The sequence below is a fragment of the Staurois parvus genome, unplaced genomic scaffold (assembly GCF_062004578.1).
Source record: "Staurois parvus isolate SC_StPar_1 unplaced genomic scaffold, SC_StPar_1.0 ptg000626l, whole genome shotgun sequence".
NCBI lineage: Eukaryota > Metazoa > Chordata > Amphibia > Anura > Ranidae > Staurois > Staurois parvus.
The window spans coordinates 318,832-335,024 of NW_028318422.1; the positions used below are offsets into that span (position 1 = coordinate 318,832).

Sequence of the window (16,193 nt, forward strand, 5' to 3'; positions counted from 1 at the left end):
TACAGGTAAAGCAAGTCTGTATTCAAATGTTAACATAAAACTATGCAAGCAGATAAAAAAGGTTATTAAAGCTTCTAAAATATTTTTTCTGATAAAATATGTGCTTCCTATCTAGATTTAAATCTGAACTCCTAGCAGAAAAATATATATTTCTTCCTTTGTGGACACAAAATATCTTTGCAAACCATGATATTACCTAGAAGTAACGGCGACATCATCGGTGTGGTGCACATGCTTTTGCATAGAGTAGAGGTCCAGGAGGCATCCAGCAGGTCCACCCACTGTAGGATGCCTGCAGAAAACTACAGGAGGTTGATGCAAGACAAGTCACCTTGTCAAGCACAGAGAACAGCAGTAATCGGTTTTTATTAGACAAAACTAAACAAAAGCAAAGTGGAAGTGTTAATGCTGGATTACTTCACAGATAAGAAAGAAAAACCCAAGCAGATGACTAATATTAAAATATCTGTAAAACCTTTCTAATAACACTTTAAATGTCTGTGTGCCCTTAGCAGAAGGGAAACATGGGGCAACAAAGCGGATCACTTGATCTGGTGATGTCACTTCGGCCTTATCAGGCTGATGATGCTGAACAAAGTGGAGCTGTCACTCAAGCCTCCAATCTGTCCCACAGGCAGGTGTTGAGGTGACCAGGCCACTTGCCTTGCTGCAGCTTAGCCCCACCCCAGACCATGCAGAGGGGAAGGAGGAAAAAAAAGTCACTTGACCCAAAATTAAAGCTTTATTTGGCTACTTATTTTTGAAGTATTTACATTAAAAATTAATTGGTGATGGTGTGCTTCAAGGTGTGGGAAACATCTGGGTTTAGAACCACTTTAAAGTAAGAATACAGATTGCCCTTGTATTTAGACAATATCTTTTAGGCTGGACTGCCTTACAACTTGCTGATCTTCTATGCCAAGGGTCTCCAAAATTTCTAAACAAAGGGCCGGTTTAGTGTTATTCAGATTTAGGGGGGCCAGACTGTGGCCAGTGGGAGTAGAAAATGTCCTGGCATTAGAGGAAGTAAACTGTGTTCTTTAGTATTAGGCGGAGGAATAGTGCCCCATAATTGGTATCAGTGAAGGAATAGTGCCCCATCATTGGTATCAGTGAAGGAATAGTTCCCCATCATTGGTATCAGTGGAGCAAATAGTGCCCCATCATTGGAAGGAATAGTGCCACATCATTGGTATCAGTGAAGGAATATTTCTCCATCATTGGTATCAGTGGAGCAAATAGCACCCCATCATTGGAAGGAATAGAGCCCCATCACTGGTGTCAGTGGGTGGAATAGTGCCCCATCATTGGTATCAGTGAAGAAATAGTGCCCCATCATTGTTGTCAGTGCAGAAATTATTGCCCTGCTATTTGTGTCAGTGGGAGGAGTAGTGCCTTGTATCAGTGGAAGGAATGGAAAAACAAATTTCCATTTTACAGACAAAAATGCAAAAACAAAATAACTACTCGCCTCGCAGGGTGGAACAAGCAATCCAACAACACAACAGACACACTGTTGAAAACCAAAGCAAAGAAAAGGAGGAAGGAAACCCCTGCAGGGGGGAAGGATTGCAGTTATCATAATAGAGTAATTAACAAATGATCTTTATAAAAAATTAGGATACATACACCCTGACCACTTTGACCATATTGGTTCAAAATTCCACATAGAGTTCGTGAGATAGTAGGTATGTTTTTCAACGAGAATATATTTCCTAGGCTCTGTTATCCATTCAGATAGAGAAGGGGGCTAAGAGGAAGTCCACTTGAGTACAATTTGTCTACGGGCTATAAATAATGCTCTCAAAACAGTGAGTCTTAGTTTCTGATCAGTTAAAGATAAATCCACATGGCCAAGTAAATAGATAAGAGGGTTAACCTCAAAAAGCCTGTTAAGAGTCCCTGTCACCTCAGCTCAGTATCTTCTCAATTTGAGACAATGCCATAGAAGATGAACAGGGGACCTAGTTCTGCGTTCACATCTAGCACATCAAGGGTCATTTTTCAGGCCAATGTTACTCTGAAGGTATTGTAGAATATCTACCCTGCTAGAATTAGGAATAGAGCCTATATCTGTCTCCCATCAAGACCTACATAGCAAAGGAAACCTCAAGAGGAATTGATCTAATAATCCATAGTACTGTAGGTGTCCAAAATTGATCCCTTAGTTGATGATGCATTAACTATAGTGTTAATGAGAGGCATGGAGGAAAAATAAACCAATTCCAAGTTAGTCTGAGCTTGAATAGAGTTCCTAAATTGGAGATATTGATAAAAACCACTTAGGTTTAATCTCAAGCTCTGCCACTAATTGTGCAGAAGATTTTAAAGTACCACTGTCATAGATATTCCTGTTTTTTCTCATCACTGGAATCCCTGTAGTTTACAAATTTCAGGAAAAAGGGGATTATCCCAAATGGAGTTAAATTTAGTAAAGGAGAAAATCCTTAATTTGTTTTGTCGCATCCCATGCTTATGCTCTTAATACATTTATTGGGTAACAATTTTTTTTTAGCCTCAAGTGGAGTTTCTGCCGTCAACCCTTTTGTGTTCGGGGTAATGAAAACTTTTATGATCAGACCAAGTTTTGAAATTTTGTTAAACCACTGTTTACTCAACATTGACGTTTTATCCTCTTTGCATAGCAAAATAATTTTTTTGCACTTACTAGGCCATCATTTGGTAAACGTTTTAAAACTACTCTGAATATACTGTATTTTTATAACAAACAGAGAAAAATGCAGTTTAGTTTGTTTAATACATATGATTTTGTATTACTATTTACTAGTATTTTCACTAAAATGTTTTCTCCCATTTATGCGTAGTACAGGTAAATAAAATATTTGTAAGTTTTCATACATATGTCAGCACTGTATTGGTAAACAAGTGTGTATATTTTAGATTTCTAAATATGAGGCATTCTCCAGTTCAGTAGCTGTGTATTCATCGACTGGTGTGAGATGGCTTTAATATACTGAAGGGCCATTGAAAGCAGGTTAAAAATAATAAAGATAGGACTGTGTTGATTTAAAAATAATAAATATGTCTAGGCTAAAAACAGCATGTTCCTCAATACCACCACAGTGCTCTAATGAATATACCCTCACCTTTTCGCTTGGACCCCACTATTAAAAACAGGAGTTCAGATGGTGCTTGATTGCAACCTATTTGCTCTCTAGGTACTTCTCTCAGAGCTGCTGTTAGCTACTTTTCCACTGGAAAAATCTCCATCCCAGGATACTCAAAGGGGTAAAAAAAAAAAGTTCCATAGTATAAAACCCAAAAGTAGTTTGTAAAATTGCACTTACAAAGTTATTTAAAAGCTAGCATCCTATTCATAGAAAGCCATGTTATATATAGGAAATTCAAGATGGTGCCTTGACCCTGCACTGCATGATGACGTTCAACTGCTCCGCCCACCTGACACATTGTGTCCATACTGGACTTTCTCAAAGGCTCTATTTGCTGAGCACGTACAGTAACTATACACTTTAGTGGATTGTTCTGTGGAATGATCACATATTATTTAGGAAACAGTTGGTTACTTTATATATATGAAATATTTTCTTTTAATTCAAGTGAGATTTACAATTTGTGCATGTTTATTTGAATATACTATATGTAATTGCACATGTTTTTGCTAAATGCATTATATTATATGTTAATGCACATGTTTTGCTATATGCACTATATTATATATAAACACACATGTTTTTGCTATGTGCCCTATATGTTTTTGTGTATAATTTGGATATTGGAGGCTTTCACTATTTTTTTTTTACTTTTATGGTTTTTGTCATGAGATTACACATATTGGTGGCAGCTGCTCTTCGATAATAATTTTGAAGATTTGTGATAAAAGGTATTTGGTAGGGAATAGAGCAGAGCCATATATATATATATATATATATATATATTTATTTGAAGATGCCATGTATATATACAATGAAGATACCAATAATTGTATAGGGAGCTCATTAAACGCTATTACAGCTCAATTTTAATTATGTGTTATAGATATTTATGTAGAGTTGTGCTCAAAAGTTTGCATACTTTAACAGAAATCGTTAAATTTTGGCATTGTTATTGAAAATATGACTGACCATGCCAATAACTGTCTTTTATTTATAGGTTAGTGATAGCATGAAGCCATTTATTATCACATAGTTGTCTGTCTCCTTTTCACCCAAATGGCCCTGATGAAAAGTTTACATACCATGAAATGTTTGTCCTTGGTACAGGCACAAAAGGTGACACACACAGGTTAAAATGGCAATTAAATGTTGATTTTCCACATCTGTGGCTTTTGAAATTGCAGTCAATGAGTTTGTTAGCTCCTAAAAGGATGTATTGAACAGGTTAGATAATGAGTCATGGGAGCAAAAAAGAACTGTCAAAAGACCTGCCGAACAAGGTAATGTAACTTTATAAAGACGGAAAAGGATATAAAAAGATATCCAAAGCCTTTAATATGCCAGTCAGTACTGTTCAATCAATAGGAAGTGGAAAATTTGGGGATCTCTTGCTGCCAAGATCAGGTAGACCAAGAAAGACTGCAGCCACAGCTGCCAAAAGAGTTGTTCGGGATACAAAGAAAAACCTACAGGTAACCTCAGGAGAAATACAGGCTGCTTTAGAAAAGACGATGTGGTTGTTTCAAGGAGGACAATAAGATGATACTTGAACAAAAATGAGCTGCATGGTTGAGTTGCCAGAAATAAGCCTTAACTGTGCCACCAAAAAGCCCGGTAAAAATATGCCCAACAACACCTTGATATGCCTCACAGCTTCTGGCACACTGTAATCTGGAGTGATGAGAGCAAAATAGAGCTTTATGGACAGAACCATAAGCGCTAGGTTTGGAGAGGGCTCAACAAGGCCTATAGCAACAAGAATACCATCCCCACTGTGAAGCATGGTGGAAGCTCACTGATGTTTTGGGGGTGTGTGAGCTATAAAGGCACAGGGAGTCTTGTAAAAATTGCTGAATGCGGCATGTTATCAAAAAATACTGGCAGACAATTTGCATTTTTCTGCACGAAAACTGCTCTTGGGACACTCTTGGACTTTCCAGCATGACAATGACCCTAAGCACAAGGCCAAGTTGACCCTCCATAGGTTACAGTAGAAAAAGGTGAAGGTTCTGGAGTGACCATCACAGTCTCCTGACCCTAATATCATGAAGCCACTCTGGGGTTCTCAATCGTGCAGTTCATGCAAGACGACCAAAGATTTTGCATGACCTATGACTATACCACCTGCAAGAATTCAGGGCCTCATAGACAACTATTACAAAAAACTGCACACTCCCATTGATGCTAAAGATCAATACACAGTATTAAAAACTAAGGGGATGCAGACTTTTGAACAGGGGTCATTTAATTTGTTTACTTGTTGCCATATTTTGTTTTATGATTGTGCCATTCTGTTATGACCTACAGTTGACTGTGGCCTGCCTGCGTGTGTGGTGTTGGTGGGGTTAGACTTTCTTATTTTTTTTATTTTTACTTTTTCCCATTTGCTACTATCACAGTGGACCTGATAAACCCACATTGTGATGGTAGGGTCCAGTTTACATGTGTCTGACAAGGGGCACGAGGAGCAGGTATTCACACACCTGGATGTGTAAAATATCTCCAGTGTCCAGGAAACAGTAAAGTGTCTGCATAAGCTGATGAAAAGAACTGTATACATGAACTCCTTTTACCGGTTACCCTGTGGTGACAGGGTCACTTTAACTATGTGGGAAGGGGGCTTTAATTAAAGAAAAAATTGCCAGGATAAAAATTGAGTTAACTTTTATGTTGTGCATTTAAAGGTGCAGGATACAGAGCTCTCAACATTGGTCCTTCGTGACTTACAGTGATACCTGTTATACATATGGATGTTCAAGCCAGTGATACATCAAGTAATTAAAGGGGGATAAAATGAAAGCTACTTAGCGTGCACCAATAAATACAAATTAGCCATCGCAATGCTCATATTTTTATCCTGGGAAAGGAAACTGTACCTGAGTTGTCCTCTCGTAAGGGCTCTAGGTTGAAAGCTCTGGTGTGAAAGGTGAACATGAACTGTGCGTGATGACATTTATTGTGATCAAGAGATGAATGTATTAAGCTATTACTGAATTTTATTGTTCATATGCAGAATCCTATGATATGGGTAATATATCATAGTTTTTCATCTAGAGTACGAGCTGATCAACGTAGTACTGAGTCTCGCCAGATGGTGGAGCTGGCAGTCAAGGAACACAAAGCAGAAATTTTAGCACTTCAGCAAGCATTGAAAGATCAGAAACTCAAGACAGAAAGTTTGTCTGATAAGGTCAGTCAGTTTGGTGTATGCATTTAATGGGGAATATAAGCTCTTTGGGCTAGCACACTTGTTTTGTTTTTTAATTTTTTTTTTTTTTTATTCATTTCATTTTTGACTTGCGCAGTTGAATGATTTGGAGAAGAAGCATACAATGCTGGAAATGAATGCACGAAGCTTACAACAGAAATTGGAGACTGAGCGTGAACTTAAGCAGAGGCTTCTGGAAGAGGTATATTACGTCTCTTCTGTAAGGAGAAACAATTAGTAAACAATAAAGGAGACTGTACTTACAATGCCTTTCACTGGAGTGGGAGGCACTAAGAGCATTATCTCTTCTGTCACCAAAACAAACTTAAAGTGCATGAAAACTGAATCTTTTTTACATTAGTTTTTATATCCATCTTAAGGTCAGTTCAGTTGATGTCAGTATATATCCATTTTGTTCAGTTGTTGAAGAAAATAACCATAGGTGGATAAAAGGTTCAACAAAAAATGTTTCTTGCCTAAACTGATGTAAACGGATGACATCCATTTATGTCTGCAAAAAAGGAGCAAATATTTTCCGTAGACATCTTATTATTCTGCAGACCTAAATGGTCTCAGGTGTAAGAGAATGTAAATGAAGTTACGACTGTTTACACCCACCCACCCATAGACATACATTGTGGTTCAGTCTGAATTTGTCTGAAAAACTGACAAATGGATTCAGACTGAACATTTGTGTAAATAGGCCCTTAGTTTTTTTTTTTTTAACATTGGTGAAGTCTTTAGATGGTGCAATCCTGCTTTGAACTGGAAAAACAAGAAAATATACATGCCTCCTAACAGTCCTTGATTATCACCCTACTCCCGCTGTCCTGTGTACAGGGGCCATGTCCAGCAAAGCCTTTGCCCCTGGTTTTCATATGAATGAGTGGACAACAGTATTTGTACATAAACAAGTTTCACAGGATCATTCATATGTAAAGCTGAGGGAGCTCCTCCTCAGCTGCAACCACATCGCACAGCTGACTTCCTGCTTTCACTGCATCTCTCCATTGCATCTGGTGAGTCTAAGGGGAGCATTTTCTGTACTAGTAGCAAAGAAAGGGGGTCTGTACTGGAGAGGGGAGATGTTTACAGTAGAGGCATGTATGTACTGGTTGGGAAGGGGGGTTCTACTGCAGAAAGGGTAGTCTGAACTGGTGGGGAGGGAGTGTGTCTTTACCGGTGAGTGGGGAGTCTGTACTAGTGGAGATGTGGGGGAGCTCACTGGTAGGGAGTTAGGAGGATCTGCACTGGGTGGAAGGGAGGTCTGAACTGGAGGGGAGTGAGGATTTCTGTACTGGATGGGGGTCTATTCTATTTGGGAGAGAGGGTATATGTTCTGGTGGGGCTCAGATAGTAGTCTGTACTGTAGGGTTGGCTGTACAGTGGGAAACTGGGGCTGTGGGGGAGATCTGTATTGGTAAGGTTTTTGTTTGTAAACTGTAAACTGACTTGTGTGTTATGTACTTCTCAACCCTGTCATCTGTGCATTATGCCCCACTGACCCTGAACTTTGTGCATCACGCACCCCTGACTCCTTCAGTGTGTGTGTGTGTGTGTGTGTGTGTGTGTACACTGCTGACTCCCTGTGATACGCAATGCTGACCCCTGCACTCCCTGCGATACGCAATGCTGACCCCTGCACTCCCTCCGATACGCAATGCTGACCCCTGCACTCCCTGCGATACGCAATTCTGACCCCTGCACTCCCTGCGATACGCAATTCTGACCCCTGCACTCCCTGCGATACGCAATGCTGACCTCTGTACTCCCTGCGATACGCAATGCTGACCCCTGCACTCCCTGCGATACGCAATGCTGACCCCTGCACTCCCTGCGATACGCAATGCTGACCCCTGCACTCCCTGCGATACGCAATGCTGACCCCTGCACTCCCTGCGATACGCAATGCTGACCCCTGCACTCCCTGCGATACGCAATGCTGACCCCTGCACTCCCTGCGATACACAATGCTGACCCCTGCACTCCCTGCGATACACAATGCTGACCCCTGCACTCCCCATGATACGTCATGCTGACCCCTGCACTCCCTGAAATACGTCATGCTGACCCCTGAACTTTCTACGATGCGCTCTCCTGACCTCTGCACTTTCTACGATGCTCTCTCCTGACCTCTGCACTTTCTGCGATGCTCTCTCCTGACCTCTACACTTTCTGCGATGCGCTCTCCTGACTTCTGCATTTTCTTGGATGCGCTCTCCTGACCTCTGCACTTTCTGCGATGCGCTCTCCTGACCTCTGCACTTTCTGCAATGTGCTTTCCTGACCTCTGCACTTTCTGCGATGCGCTCTCCTGACCTCTGCACTTTCTGTGATGCGCTCTCCTGACCGCTGCATTTTCTGCGATGCGCTCTCCTGACCGCTGCATTTTCTGCGATGCGCTCTCCTGACCGCTGCATTTTCTGCGATGCGCTCTCCTGACCGCTGCATTTTCTGCGATGCGCTCTCCTGACCGCTGCATTTTCTGCGATACCCACTCCTGACCCCTTGTACTCTGTGCAATATGCACTCAAGACCTTTGCACCCTGTGCATTAAGCACTCCTTGATCTTGTATGATATTATTGCAATTGTCCTAATCACTACACTTTGTACACTGGGCTTTATATGACATACTCCTGACCACTGTACTCGAAGTACATTATATGCTCCTGACGTTTTTTAAAGTGGTTGTAAACTCTCATATATACCCAGTGAAGTGACTGGCCTCAGGTGATACACAGAAATGAAAAAAATCCTCCTACATAAGTCGTACCTGTATATCTACAGTTGTCTTTCTCCTACATCCATTCAAAGTGCATAATTTACACAGGATCTCTCAGCTCTGAAAACCAGTGTCACAAAGCTGACATTACATTGGTAAGGAGAGCTCTGAGAGCTGACTGGAGGTAAGAGACACACCCTCTTCACACAGCTCACAGGAACAGAGCTGAGGCTGCCAATCTGCTGAAGGTCCCTCCCCTGCCACCATTTTTCTCTTGGTGTCAGGAAAAAGAGTCAGGTGTTTCATGCAGATAACAGAGGAATGAGGCAGTGAACAGAAATGACACTTAGAGCTAATTCACACGTGTGGTGTAGATTGAAGCTCAGGTTTCACATAATTGATACAGTAGTTGTTCACTGGTTCATGGCAGGTTTACATCAGGTTCAGGACAGGATTAGCTCTCAGGATTATCCTCTTCACACATATGCAGTTTAGAAACAGTTCCCATAGAAGTCAATAGCCTGTAATACGCACCTGGACTGCACTGCTGAGAAATCGGACAGGACTCTTTCAATCCACACTGAATTCGCACTGCCAGTGCTCCAGACGTGTGAGCAGGCACCATAGGAAGCAATGGTATTTCACATGTCATGCAGATTAAATGTGGTTCAAACCGCATCCAATCCGCATATATGTGAACCGGCACTTGGTGTTCTGGATTGAGGCAACAACACACTATATTGAGATGTGCTTTGTTCATATTTGGTGTCTGAGGTTTACAATCGCTTTAAGTCAGGCTGTGTGCAGAAAAGCATAAGTAATTGAACAGTTTAATTTTTTTTAAAAATGAGTGCGCTGAAGTTTGTTTGTGTCTGTTAGACTCTCGCATGTGGCCCAGACATTAATGCATATTTTGTGGGTAAAAGGAATGTGGTATATGTGTGCTGTATATCTATACAGTGAGTAGGCTCAACAGGTGTTGCAGTACTCAGCAGAAAGGTTGGTGTTAAGTGATATTTTTAAAATATTTTGACAACCCTGTTTGCGGTGTAATTAGTATTTCACTGTATTCTTTGGAAGAGCTTTTAGGTTGTTACTGTATGAATTGACTCTGCTAGAAGTTGTAGCTAGCTAAGCAAATACATAAACAATTTTATTAAATACACTTCTTGCATGTGCTTCTGTCCTTATGATGATAAATCTTCCAGTGCCAGGTACGATTGTTATCAAAGCTGCTGCAGGTATGTCTTTAAGCCACACCCATAAGACCCAAAGCCAACTTTTTGGTGACCAAACCAGTTTTTCACACCAAAATATTGTCCTTTCTTTTGTCAGTTTCAAAAGTTGGGAGGTATGAACAAATGCCTTTTTTGGTTGGCATTATTGTTTGGTAATGTACTGGTAGGTGTACCGGTGTAACATGGAAGCTAAGTCACTAGCACTAGTGCACATGCAGCCCTAGTGTCTGTTTTTTTTTACTTACACCATGGGTACCATCTCCATAATGTGTGTATGTGCTTTTTGTGTTACATTATATTGTTTGGAGGCAGAGATAAAATTAAATGGTTCTGTAGAATAAATACAGAAGTAATTTTCCATCTAATAAATGTCCTGTTTTGTGGAGAGCAGCAAACCAAGTTACAACAGCAAATGGATCTTCAGAAGAATCACATCTTCCGTTTGACTCAAGGACTTCAGGAAGCCCTGGATCGTGCAGACTTGCTGAAAACAGAGAGGAGTGACTTAGAATATCAACTTGAAAATATGCAGGTAAGATTTCTGATCTACACTAAAATAGGCCATCTCTGCAAAACTAGGTTTCTTTGTCGAAGGTACATTCACTTCTTACATTGGTTCAGGGGTGGCAAAACAACAGAAAAAGTCACAAATTCATAAATAAATAATTCATACTTGCAATAAGCACTGGCCTGGTGCCTAATTTTCATTATATTAGGTTTTACAGTTTTTTTGTTTTCTTTTAAAGCATGGTATCAAGTTTACAATAAATTGGAATGGAACATACGTCCTGAATCTGCCGCCATTAGGAAACATACATCACAATTGTCTAATGATGTCAGAAAGTGACAAACGTTAAGCTGGGTATACCTCTTGTGTGTTCAACAGAAGTTGGTCTAGCGACTGGCTTCTGTCAAATAGTCATGCTGGAAAACCAGAATTCGATCAATACTTGCAGCCAATGGCTGCATCAGTGATCTGTGTATTCTGACATGGGGGCAGTCCCAGTTGTCAGAGTACAAGGACGCAACAAGAGAGATTCCTGCATCAACATCCGATGGTGATGCAGGGATCTGATTTTTTTTCTTTCAACTTTAAAAAAAAAAACAAAAAAAAAAACAGTGTATACCCAACTTAAAGTTTAACTAAAGGCATTTATTTTTTTCGTTTTGGGTAGAGTGGAGATGGATTAGAACACTGGTTAGGTTTTTATTGCTGTGCTGCTTTTAGGGAAATTCACCCTATTATTTGTTCTGTTTACCTTTTATAAGTGAAAATAAAATCTAAAATTTTGGGTTGTCCCCACAACAGTAAAAGAGGGGAAATCTTTCAATGGGGACACAAATTCTGGTGACCTGGGAGGCCACACAGAATTCCTTTAATTTGCAGGGATTTCCTCTCACTTCCTGTTTTGGCTGTGAGACAGAAAATGAAGGGAAATCTCCCCAAAGGGACACAGATAGTAAAAAATAAAAAACTGACAGCGGTTTTACCCTCTTACTCTATCCAAAATGGAAAATAATTATTGCCTATAGTCTACTTTAAGGATATTGGGTGTATGGACAATGAAAAGCATGTCTTTACAGAGGCTCTTAGGTGGAAGGGAGGGGGCAGGGAGGGGAGTTCAATGACATGATGAATGTAGCTCTATAGTACTTCAAATGTTTGTTTGCTTTTAACGTTCGCTTTTGGAGTGAATGGACTTTCTCAAATGAAAACCACATACACACTTAGAAATTATTTGTTTGGATGAAAATGTTCCATCCTTCTTGGAATTTTTCTTGTCATTGCGGTCAAATACGAGTGTTGATTTGACACCAAAAACAATTAGAAAATTGAACAAATTTTAATAACACAGAAAAATTTGCACAAAATTTTACTAGTGTATGGCCAGCTTTACTCTGGCAGCCTCTTTGAATTTTCTCCTTGTCATAGCCATTGTGCTAATGAACTGTACCTGGAGGAATAGGAACAAAATAACATCTGATCATGCCAAGTCTTTTGGAAAAATTTTGGAAAATCTTTGTGCGTTTCTGATGCTTGCCTTTGCTTGAGTCAGCAGTTTTGCGACTACTGCAGACAACAGTCCAACACTGTTGTTGGTTGGTCTGCTCTTGTTTTGTCATTTTGGGTTGGTCAGCTTAAGCATGCCCCAGGTAGGCTTGCTCACAGCCTTGTTGCAGCCAGCTGTAAATCTTTTTTTTTTTTTTTTCTTTATCGTACATCACAGGTAGGGTAATTCTTAGACTAACTGGTTATGTTCCACCTCCAGGCCATAATGAAAAAACACAAAGCTGTGATGAAGGCCTGCAAAATCCTACCACTCAGAGCATGCCTTCAGTACCTTTTGGAGATCATTTTTTATGTTTTCCCTTTTGCTGGATCTGTTCATTAGCTTCTTGTAAGTTTCTCGTTTAGTGTCTGGCTTTTGATTCTTAAATTATAACTAAAGGTAAATCTTTTTTTTTTTTTAAGTTTTGAATAAAGTGTAGAGGGATTAAAACACCTGTCAGGTTTTTATTGCTGTCTGTGCCCTGGGAAGGTAGATTCACCCTCTCTATTTCTCCGGTTTACCATTACCAACAAAAGTAAAAGTAAATTCCAAATTTTGAGTTGTCCCCAAACGGGAATAGTGGGGATATTTTCCAATGGGGATACTAGGCCTGGTTACAAGAGATTCCCTCACTTTAGAGGGATTTTCTCTCATTTCCTATTTTGGCTAGGGGTAGGCAGTAAATTAAGGTAAATCTGCCCAATGGGACACAGATGGCAAAAAAATAACACTTTCAGGGGTTATAGCACCCCCTTATTCTTTCCAAAATGAAAAAAAAGTTTTGTCTTTAAATTTACTTCAAGGGCTGTCTCTGGCAGCAATTATTCAGATTGGTCACCGATCGAACTTTATGACCATGAGTGACTGTACCCCAAACCTGTAGGTGAAGAGCAGGGACATGCCTGTAAATTGTTGACTGACACTGGGCCCTGCAGATAGCATGCAACTTGGCAGGCAGTCTGCATTTCAAGAGTAGCTGGTAGGGTGCTCTAGAGGTCCAGGCAGTGGTCCCATGCAATGGATGCCAGACCCTGATGACCAGGTATGATTCTTACCGAAGCTGCTGCAGGTATATTTATTTATTTTTTTTAAAAACCCATATGGTCACACTTTTTACTGCCTGCACCAATTTTTGGCATCACATTGTGCCTCATTTAAAAATTGTCCTTTTTTTTGTCAAGTTCAAATATTGGGAGGTATAAATATACTCTATGCCTTTTTTGGTGAAATTATGGTTTGGTAGTGTCATGCTAGGTATACTGGTGTAGCATGGAATCTAAATCACTAGAAGCGCTGCACATTCAGAACTAGTGTCCCCTTTTTTTGATTCGCACCATGGGTACAGAGCTCCACAGTGTGTATGTTCTTTTTCTGTTACATTATATTATAAATTTGTTTTGGCAGCAGAGAAAAATTCAAACTGGAGGTGAAGAGTTGGGATAGCCTATACGTTGCTGATTGACACTGGACCCTGTAGATGGCATTCAAACTTGCAGGCGGTTTTCATTTCAAGAGTAGCTGGTAGGGTGCTCTACAGGTCCAGGCAGTTGTCCCCAGATCCTAATGAGCACTATGTGGATATGTCTGAGGTGAAGATCGAGCAGGGTACTGTGCTCTAGCTCTGAATCTGAAGACACCAGACCAGTAAGTGTCCTTGGTTACTGGTCCTAGTGTGCTGTTCTTCTCCCTGTCCCCCAGTGCGCCTGCACATGCCCACCCATCAAGCTGTTCTGCAAATGTACAAGCCATCTTGGATGCCTTTCCATGTGTACACCAATCAGCACAAACACCTACAGGCTCCCTCTGCCTGCAAACAGGCAGTATAACAGCACAGGTATTCTGTGCTACTGGGCTCCAAAAGCCTCCAGGTGTTGGACACACAGTGCTTCTCTCTCCACAGTTCAAGGTCATAAGTAACATTGTAAGGAAGAGTCACATTGCAAGCAATGGTAGATGACCTTAAACACAAGAGGGTGTTGAAGGTCTACCAGCAGTTTAAGTTGCTATTGTTTGGAGAAGGAGTTATATAGGTTCCTTCTCTGAGCCTTGGCACTGGTTCTCTTCCTGGTGCTCAGGCCCTAATCCCTGAATACTTCAGGATTTTCTCCTTAAAGGTCACAATTCTCCACTTGAGCCCTGATGAAGTCACATGACTCGTGATGTAACGCGTAGGACGGAAGCGTGGTGACGTTATTACGGTACGGATGGCAGCCGTCATCATGGTACTCCCAACCTGTGCTGTTTTAAAAAACAGTGATTGCTTTCTGGGTCTGCAGACCCGTGTACATATTGTGAGTAGTTTTATGGTTTACTTATACATTAATAAAAGCTTGATATACTACACTATGGGAGCTCTCTTTTGATCCCCTTTTTATGAGGAATTTTGGAGGTGGAGGAGAGGTAAAGGTATACACAACCTAAAAGGATATCGTTAGCACTGATTGCTGTGAATGCCATTGAGAGGAGTTTTCATGTGTTTCATCACTGAGATCCATCTGGTTGAGGATTATCTACTTGCATTTACGCTTTGTGACTCCTTGAGGGTCGCAGTTTGAAGGTTATCGTGCATGCTAGGCGGTGAAGGATTCCCCCTTTGGTCACTGAATTTTACACGTTCTTTTGTGCGGAAGATTCACACACTATTTGTTCTTTGGGACTGCATTTATTTGCTTCTTTTTTTTTTGTGGACTTTTTGGGACTTAATTTGTGTCCATTTTTTTGCCATTCATCTTTTTTATATTTCAATGGTTTTTATTAATTTTAAACAGTCTAAAACAGAGGCAACAAAACACACCCACGCAGGGGCTATCAACTGCACCAATACAAAAAAGCAAAATGGAGAAAACAGTGCTCTAACGCCAACAAGGCAAAAAGTGCGCACACCAGGGGCTATCAATGGCACATAAGTTACAATAACATTAATGTAACTCTGACTATAACAACTAAAGGCAGCTGTCCACTGTCACACCAAAAACAAACAGAGATAGAGAGAAAGGAACAAAAAACAAAACAAAGAGCAGGGGTCCAAGAGCGCCAATACCGAACGCCATTACATTCCCAGACTAGCCGGAGGGAGCGTGGGAAAGGCATATTGCAACCACGGCTCCCATATTTTCAGAAATTTACGTTGGGAGTCGTTGCATATATTCAACATTTGTTCGTTGAGCATCATAGTGGTCATACGATCCCGCACCCCCTGAAGAAGGACAAACAGACTCTTCCAGGCCTGAGCAATTGTTCTAGTGGCCGATAAAAACAAATAGGAAGCCAACTTCTGCGGATGAGCCAAGAGGCCCTGTATGGGGTAATGAAGCAAGGCATACCGAGCATCCCGGCGTATGGAGAGATGTAACAAAGTGAAAAGGAGGCCAAACACACAAGACCAAAAACGCAACAGTCTCGTGCATGACCACCAGAACTATGGGGAGTCTATGAGCAAAGAGCGTATTTCTGGAGACTCTGGGGTGCTTATTGGCCCAGATAAAGCGCATAATCCTCGCCTGAATCGCCATTCATCTTTTTATACACCTATTTTGTATTCACCTATTGGTCCAGTTTATTTGTGGTGTCACAATCTATGTCACTTTAAATGGCTACTTGATTTTATTTATATTTACCACTTTATTTGATGGTCCCTAGTCACCATTTTTGCCACGTTTCTAGTCTTTTTTTTTTTGTCACTTCCCTTTGATTCTAATAGTGGTTTTTGTATGCATTCACTGACACTTGGTTTCTTGTTGTGATCATGCCACTTTTATTTGTTATACCTCTGTGGATTCACTCCTTTAGCTATTATTGTGCACTTTTTTTTCACAGGTTGTATGTGAATTACTTTATTT

At 40.6% G+C, this 16,193-nt stretch overlaps 1 protein-coding gene across 2 annotated transcripts in view; it reads left to right on the plus strand.

The window, feature by feature from the left end:
* LOC149449356 (citron Rho-interacting kinase-like) overlaps positions 1-16,193 on the plus strand; it is a 201,808-nt gene that overhangs the window by 124,411 nt on the left and 61,204 nt on the right. Inside the window, exons 26-28 of one of the 2 annotated variants that reach the window (XM_089693340.1) lie at positions 6,177-6,324; positions 6,440-6,544; positions 10,695-10,835. In XM_089693340.1, coding sequence (XP_089549466.1) covers positions 6,177-6,324; positions 6,440-6,544; positions 10,695-10,835 — 394 coding nt within the window. The remainder of the gene's footprint in view (positions 1-6,176; positions 6,325-6,439; positions 6,545-10,694; positions 10,836-16,193) is intronic. The other variant, XM_089693341.1, reaches the window with a different exon arrangement.